Source organism: Sinocyclocheilus anshuiensis, unplaced genomic scaffold, assembly GCF_001515605.1.
Source record: "Sinocyclocheilus anshuiensis isolate Anshui unplaced genomic scaffold, SAMN03320099.WGS_v1.1 scaffold186, whole genome shotgun sequence".
NCBI classification, from domain to species: Eukaryota; Metazoa; Chordata; class Actinopteri; order Cypriniformes; family Cyprinidae; genus Sinocyclocheilus; species Sinocyclocheilus anshuiensis.
The window spans coordinates 93,998-102,886 of NW_015542355.1; the positions used below are offsets into that span (position 1 = coordinate 93,998).

The window sequence follows — 8,889 nt, forward strand, 5'->3', positions numbered from 1 at the left end:
TATTATTATTATTTATTTATTTTATTTATTTATTGAAGGTTGATATACTTTGATGTAGCAAGAATGCATTAAATTGATCACTCGATCAATAGTGACAGTAAAATCATTTTATTGGCATTAGCTAGTAAGATGAGCAAAGGATTTGACCCCTATTATTCACAGTTTTAGAATTTATATTTGGCTTGAACAGCCAGCTGATGGCAATTAACATGTTGCATATCCTCTCTTTCAAGATAATGATAATGTGAGCCAGGAATAGAGTTTGATTTAGTTTTTTTTAACCTCTCACTTAAAGGAAACACTCTGTCTGAACACATTGTGCACACTAATACTCTACATTGCAGCTTTTCCAACCAATGTGTGTGCAGCCGGGGACCATAGGGCTTTCCGTCATGTAAATTCAGACTGGGAGAGAGAGGTACCCAGACAGTACTGACCCATCTGCTAAAAATGTTGAGCAAGCTTTGAGTCATGCAGTCATGAATATTTCACAAGGAAATCACATTCAGTTCCAATGATGAATGCAGTAACACTTGCAGAGAGTCAGACGTGCCTTCTCTAACCTTGACCTGCGTTATGTGCTAGAACAATTTTATGAATTCTTTTTTTTTTTTTTTTTTTTTTTTTTTTTTCCGATTCATTTGAGCTTAAATACATTTGTTCTTTATTGATGTGTGTGTGTGTGTGGGAGTGTGAGGGGTTGTGAATGTGTGGAAGAGATTAATGTCAGTGTGTGTAGAAGCCTGCATGTGAGAGTATGTATGGGGGTGGATGTGTGTAGAGGAGTGTAACTGAGCTCTTGTCCATTTTCTGATAAGAATTTCAGTGAGATTTTTTTTTTATAGTTAGTGCCTGATAACTTTGCATGGCTTTATATTTGGCTGGATTCAGTTTTGTGGGTTTTGGTCATGGTAGCTTTATTCTGGGTTTAACAAGCAGCCAGACAGTGGTATTGATGTTTGATGTCTTTGTTGTGCATTGTGAAATTTTTGTCGGTTCCCCTGGAGCGTTCTTAGAAGCAGACAAGCATGTGCTTCCTTGTGCTTATGTTTGTTCATGGCGTATGTGTGTGTGGTTTCCGTGTGTTCTCATTAGGGCAGGCAGAGTCACCACCGCCCACTACAGCTTCATTAAACCTGCTGCATTTCTCACACACACACACACACACACACACACAAACACAAACACTCAAACTCTCACGGCTGTCTGTCACTGTATCACATACACATATTATTCATATGGGCACAGCTTGTTTCTGTCAGGCTTTGCTAGCAAACACACACACAAAGAGCCCATTATAGTTAACCAGTGTAGTATACTTTTTGAAATATTCTGAAGTAAAAGTGGTGTTCACCCATGCCAAAAGTGGCCACCATTATGCCAGGGTTGTTGCCAGGTCATTGCTTTGCGGTTGCTGGGGCCCCTCCATTTCAGGGGGTTTCTTAATGTCTTCAGTCAGAAAAACCCATCAGCAAGTCTTTTTTGCATTTTAGTCATTAAAACTTACTTGGATTCTTTCCTCAGTGTAAGGTCTGATTCACACAAAATACAATTGTACATTTAAAAAAGTGAGATGTGGGCTTTGGAATAATAATAATACAAATAAATAAATAAATAAAAAACAATGTCTCGAGACACATAAAAAAAAAAACTAAACTAAACTCATGACTTAAGTGCCAAAACCATGGAAAAGCTTAGGAGTGGAGTACAACAAACGTGTTCTGTGTGAACAACCCACAAATCTGTTGAATCTTTAGTAATGCTTTTGGTAATGCTTTAACTAACATTGAGTAATATATTTTTTACAATATTTATTAATTCTTGTTAACATTATTTAATAAAAATACAATTGCTTATTGTTAGTTCATATTATCTCAAGTCCATTAAATAATATCAACAGATACAACATTTGATTTAATTAATGTATTTGTGAATGTAGAAAATAACATTTACTAGGGCAGGGTTTTGACACAAATTTCACAATTCAATTTGATTATCCTTCACATGTTCATGCTCTGATAAACATCAGAGCATAATATTTATTGTTAATAAACAAGCTTGCGATTTGATTCAATATCGATTATTTTTGGAAATATCAGGTACAGAACATGTCAAATTTTCTCAAGGAAAAAAACAATCTCTCAACTAATGCTGTAAAATATACCTAAGAGTCAATAATATGGAAGGTTGAAATTTGCTGATTTGTATAAAAAACACTTAAATATACTCAATAAAGTTTTTGTAATATTAAAGTAATAAAACTGATTTTTACTTTAAATTACATAATTATATTTCTACTCCAATTCGTTTTTTGAAATATAAAAATGTAAATGGTGGCTGTCACAAAAACTTGACGGATTTATTCAAACATAAATTAAATATTGAAAAAATATATATATAATGAATATGTTATATGGGGCATATTTAGCAAAATGCTCCTCTCTAGAGTTAATTTTTCTGACTAATGAGTGTATGGTCACCGAATATGTTCTTCTGTGATAAATGTGACATTACGTGACACATTGTTTACAAGCTATTGTTGTCTTTCTGCATTTGAAACACTGATTGAGCGATTACTTGAGACAGGATATGGATTTCGGTAAGTTGTACTCTTTAACATACCTTCGGATATTAATGTTTATTTCATGCTGTAACTGCTATTAAAGTGGAGGAGATGATCAGTTTGCGCTGCCGCTTCTAACCGAGGCGCTACAGCGATCTGTTGCTCCACATTAAACAGTGCCAAAACGGCATTTAATATTTGAATATTGTAATAAAATGGACAGAATTTGAAATCTGAGACTTTGTTTCATATCAAAAGTAATAAATCACAAAGCTTATTGCAATTTATTGGATGGGAGGTGCGCTACAATGTTCCGTTCATTATCTGACAGGCTAGACTAATTGATTCTTGGAATTTATGAATCGATATTGTTTCATAAAAATAAGAATCGATTAAAATCGAGAAATCTATATTTTTTTACCCAGCCCTAGCATTTACTAAGATTAATAAATGCTTTAGAAATGTCATTGTTAGCTCTTGTTAACTATTGCAGTTAACTGATGGAATCTTACAAATGGAATCTTATTGCAAGTATTACAGAATTTTCAATGCCTGTTTTTCGTCTGCCAAGCGACAACTCATTTTAAACACTTAGAAAAGTAATATACTTCTCAACAAATTGCATTATTTTAAGCATCACTCATGTTCATAGCACAAAGGGTGCAGAATTACTTTTTCACCAGAGTCTAATATTTAGGGTTAGGAGTTTATTAATATACTGCAGCAGTTATAGTGATGATTAACATTAACTATGTAACTACTGAACTATCTTGATTTAAGAGTCATATAAGCTACAAAAGCTCTTGTTGTACCTGTCAACTGTCGACTTCCTGAGAGGGAACTGTGTTGCGATACAACTTTTCCGTGTGGGCTTGGTGGACCTTCCTTTCTTGGTTCCTGCTTGGCTGTGCTCCCTGCAGTAGACTTGCTGAGTGCCGCAGAGTGCTGGATCGATGAACACAGTCTCTGAGTCTGCCCAGAGAAAAGGAAGCCACTCCACAGAGCATGAACACCTCTCTACTGTCCGATTTAAAACTCACTGAAACACGCTCACACATACATACAAACACACTTTTAGATAAGCATGCAGGAACAGAAAGTGAGGAGCCCAGAGGTAAGCAAAAAAGAGTTTATACTGTACGTCATGTCAAATGTGGAAAGGAGGAGGACCATAAACTGAAGTGATTAAGTGCTGTTTTGATGCTGTAGTTGTCAATATCGTAAACATTGAAAGTTGGCATTGCAAACTGTTGTCGAGAGAATGTTTTTCAGTGTGCTATAAGAAACTCTGCAGCAAACTGACTCACCCCAAAAGCTTGCCTCTCTCTTTCAAGTACCTTTTGGTGTCATTTTCTTGTTTCATCTCTCTCTGTCACTCTTTCAATTTTCCTTTCACTTTGTCTCTTTCCTCTTCCTTTTCCTTCTGTGTTTCTTTTAGGATCAAGTATTCTAGAGAGCAGACTAATAAGCACTTGATATCATCCATTTTCTCTTCCTGTCTATCATAATTTTTGCTTTGTTTTTATGATCATGGTGATTTTATGATTAGTTATGCAATACGTGGTACTCTTAGCGCTCTGCTTGACTTATGTGTTCACTTATGTGCTTCATTTCACTACTGTATAAGCAAACTTCTCAGCAAGCATGTGGCTGTATTCTGAGCCTGTCTGTGTGTGTGTGTGTGTGTGTGTGTGTGTGTGCGTGTGTGTTTGAAGCTGATGTGTTAAGGCGGGCGTTTGTGGTCACATCTGATCCCCTGGTGCATGATGCTTTTTCTCGTGTTTGCTTTGACTGGTGGTGATGACACTTCCACTCAAGGGTGCTCTAGGTACACACAAATATTTATAATGTTTAGTATATAGCCCTGAGGTACACCATTACTTAGCCACACATCCCCACATGTTTTTGCATGGGACAGAGTAAGATAATAAAAAAACAAGACAAAAATAAAGATAAAGTGCAGAAAGAAAGGTAGAATGAATGGTGATTATGTGTGTTGAACATGTTCCCAGTTTGTGTTCACACGGTCTCTGTTGATCAGCTCCAATCAGGATCTCTGACTACGTCCTTCATCCATCTGCCATCTCATATGCTCCCCTCAGAATAACGCCATTGTTCACACGGACTCTCATGTTTCGGCCTGGCTACACTGCTGTTTGGACCCAGACTGTCTGTGTGTGTGCTTGAGAGAGAGTGCTCATGTTACCCCCTTACTGTGCCTTGTTAGAGTGGTAAACATGAGCAGCTAACAGATGCAGGGCCTGTTCTTATATATCAGTGACATGCACACAAGTGTTATATAGTGCACATCTTCTTCCCCACTACTATCTGCTCATTGGATCAGAATAGTTTATTTTCCTGTTAATATGGGCCTCCCTGATTTGTTGACTACTTTATTCATCAAGGAACCCATAGGAATATGAAATAGGTGTTTTGAAACATGGAAGTTTAGTGGAAACTTGAACAGATTTTTAAGATTACATATATTTGCCTTGATTTTATTATTATGATGTGTAGAACACTTTTTTAATACAATACAAACACATCTGTCACCCTACAATATAATATATGAGATGTTGGTTAATCTCATACTACATGATGCATGGTGGACAGGGTTGGGGAGTAACGGAATACATGTAACTTAGTTACGTATTTAAAATAAAAATGTGAATAACTGTATTTCATTACAGTTACATTTTAAATGGGTGGTAATCAAATTACAGTTATATACCCGAAAAGCGTTTTAGATTATCAAAGTGATTACTTTGAATTTTACTGTCATTTATTTCATTTAAATATTAATATAAACTGTAATGGGCAATTAATGTAAACAGCAATTGCTGATTCTCCAACTCTGACACTTTGCAAAAGCATCCTAAGCTACAGTTCTGCTCATAAGTGTCAAACCCCTTGCAGAATATGCAAAATTTTAAAGGGGTCATCGGATGCAAAATTCACTTTTGTTGTTGTGTGAACATAAATGTGTGTTGGAAGTGTGTGTAAACATCCATCCAATGACAAAAATCCACCCAGTGTTTTTTTTTTAAATCCCTATTTTAAAATCCCCTTTCTCAAATCAGGCTGTTCTGAGATTCCTGTCAGAATGACGTAGTTCTGCACAGGCCCCTCCCATGATAGTTGATTGACAAGGCCGTCTTACCTTAGACCCGCCCCGAGCGAGCTGTGAGCTGTCCGCCATTGTGTCGACTCCGGTGCAGGGGAAGACAAGAATGTCTCAGATTAAGCGATTGAGGTGTTTTGTTGTTGGATGTAGTAATGAACATAGCAGTCGTCATTTACTCCCGACATCTGAGCCGCTGAAGACGCAGAGGATTAACGTTACTGTCGTTTTTAACCCTCTAAGCGCCAGTCGCAAAATTGCGACAAGACGTCATACTTAATAAAATAGGCTGTAGATCCTAATATGGTGTAATATCTCATTTGTATTCCCTACCACTAGATGGCAGACATGTAGTACTTCGATTCTAGACCAAAATGATGTCATGTTTCTATTCAAAGTGTTCGAGCAAATAGCAGAACAAGTGAGCTATCGTGTCATTGATGCGGAAGCAGTTCAGTTCAGAGTGTCTGAGTAAATTGTGAGATTTGTGAGAGAAAATCGCCAAATGGTTAATAAAAAGTTGTACCGTGAGGATGTGTTGCAAATGTTATTCGCCAAATTCTGACTCTGAAGGGGAATATTTGCCTTTTGGAAGTGACGATCGGTCGTCTAATGATCGCGCTTCTCCCGGTACATCTTTGAAGTGCAATGGTGCCGCCGTGCAAGGTGCGAGTGTTCACGAAACACAAACAAGTGATAATTTCGACCCTTTGCCCAATGGGGATGGGGGTGGCAGCGGATGGGGGTGGCAGCGGTGGACGTGGTCGTTGTGTCCATAGGAGAGCTGTTGCTAGAGGTAGAGGCAGCAGGGGAAGGAGATATAGGGCTGGAAGAGTGGCCACGGTAGACGTGGCCGTGCTGTGCGTGGGAGAGCCGGGAGACGTGGTAGAGGCAGCAGGGGTGATCTGGCTCTCCTCTTTTCCTGATCATTTGGAATGAGGATAAAAAAAAATTAAAAAAATGCAAATAAGTTCAAACATCCACTCCATATATATTTTTTCCTGAATATTACTGATGAACTGATCAAAAAGTAGGCTACTGTTCACATGTGTTTTACTACTATATAGTATTGTAATATAGTAATAATTTAGTACTTTCTCCTATTTTATTGTTGGTTTCCTCTTTTCTGATCATTTGGAATGAGGATAAAAAAAAAAATGCAAATAAGTTCAAACATCAATTCAATATCTACTATTTCCTGAATATTATAAAATTCAAGATGGCCGCCCCGATGACGTCATAATATGCAAATTATATTAGTATATTTACACCCCACATAAACTTTCGGTCATGCCCAACATTTTTCTAGTTTACAGTAGATGTCTATCTTTAAGCCCTTTCAAGCCACAAGCTTTTGAAATCTTGATGTCAAAATCAATTTCCAAAAAACCCTGGCGCCTACAAGGTTAAAGGGAATGCGCCGATCCCTGATCTGCCTAAATGCGTCTATGTTCGCGCGAATCATTCGTGATCGAGCTTCATCTACAGAAGAAGTGAGTACAAGGGGTTTTTATGAATCTTTGCAAATCGCCTTTCCTAATATGTGCTAGTAAGCAAGTTTCGCGGCTAAAGTAAACAGTAATGCTCGTCAACCCACAGAAGAGAGGGGAGGGGTCAGCAGAGCTCATTAGTATTTAAAGCAACATGGACTAGAACTGTGTGCTGAAAACAGAGCTCATTTTGACAGGGTAAAAAAGGTGTTTTTTTACATTACCATTGAGAAATTTTAACCAAAGTATGTTATAAACTTTTCATTAAGACCCTAAAGAATCATATCAACTTATATTAAATGGGCATCCGATGACCCCTTTAATAATTTTAACAAAATAAGAGGGATGTTAAAAAATTTTTATTTAGTACTGTCCTGAATAAGCTATTTTACAAACAGATGTTTACATATAGGCCTACGCCACAAAACAATGACTGAATTTATATAAATTGCCCCATTCAAAAATTTACATAGCCTTGAATCTTAACCTGAATGATCCATGACAGTTTTCATGTTTTGTGATGTCGTTTGTGAGTCCCTTTTTTGTCATGAGCAGTTAAACTGCCTACTGTTCTTCAGAAAAGTCCTCCAGGTCTTGCACATTCTCAGGTTTTCCAGTATCTTCTCCATATTTGAGATTGATCTTTCCACATTATAAGGACAATTGTGGGACTTGTACACAAATATTACAAAAAGTGAAAACATTTACTGCTGCTCAAGAAGGAAACACAATGCATTAAGAGCGGGGTTGTAAACTTTTGAACAGGATGATGTGTTTGATATGTTTTGCTTAAAGATAATATTTTTTTTAATTTAGTACTGCCCTTCAGAAGCTAATACCTACATGTTTCTCAGAAGACAAAATAAGTACAATTTACTATGTTCATCCAATTCAAAGAGTTTACACACCTCAGCTCTTAATGCATCTTGTTGCCTTCTCAAGCATCAGTCATTTTTTAAAGGTTGTCTGCATTTTTTCCTTCAAGAAATATTGTGGGAAAACTGATGTTGTTAAAAAGATATGTAGAGGAAAAGTCCTGTGTTTGTTGGATGTAATTTTTCTCTAGAGTATGTAGAGGTGTTACATACCTTATTAGTATTCCAAAGTATTCTAAAGTATTTAGATTAAGTTACAAAAATTGTGTAATGTAACGAAATACATTACAGATTACTTTTTAAAGCATGTATTTTGTAATCTGTAGTGAAATAAATTTTAAAGGTAACCTTCCCAACCCTGATGATGGATGTGTGTAGTCTGTTTGTAAGCTCAAAACCTCAAGATCAAATGAATCAGCCAGTATCCTCAAGGAGAAAAATCTCTTGAAAAATAAGAAAAAATATGTTGTATTTTATTAATCAAATTGTCATACATTTACATAGGGGAAAAAAGCAAATGCAATCTGAATTTGCGACCTTCTTTGAATTTATACTGTTATGCTAAAATCTCTAGTTTTTATTTTTATTTTGCTTTTATTTTTTATTTGATTTGATTTTTTGACAGCTTAAATTTTTACTGCATCTATAGAAATGATGATTAAGTTGTCAGACTCTGTTCCATGTTTTGTGTGTGTCCTGCTCCCCATGTGCCTTCCCATGCCCTTATTTGGTTAGTTTCCTGTTCCTCCCCTGATTGGTTAAGTTCATTTGTCCCAGGTGTTTCCCTTGATGTTTCATTGCTCCCAGGTGTGTCTCGTCATCCCCTCCTCCTGTGTGTAT

The 8,889-nt window shown here is 36.7% G+C and overlaps 1 protein-coding gene across 28 annotated transcripts in view; it reads left to right on the plus strand.

The window, feature by feature from the left end:
- dlg2 (discs, large homolog 2 (Drosophila)) overlaps positions 1 to 8,889 on the plus strand; it is a 212,174-nt gene that overhangs the window by 38,651 nt on the left and 164,634 nt on the right. For 2 of the 28 annotated variants that reach the window (XM_016490331.1, XM_016490341.1), the window contains exon 1: positions 3,549 to 3,677. The exons of the other annotated variants lie outside the window; for them this stretch is intronic. In XM_016490331.1, the coding sequence (XP_016345817.1) occupies positions 3,648 to 3,677 (30 nt within the window). In that variant the 5' untranslated portion in view covers positions 3,549 to 3,647. Of the gene's footprint in view, positions 1 to 3,548; positions 3,678 to 8,889 lie in introns of those variants that run through there. 28 annotated transcript variants of the gene reach the window in all.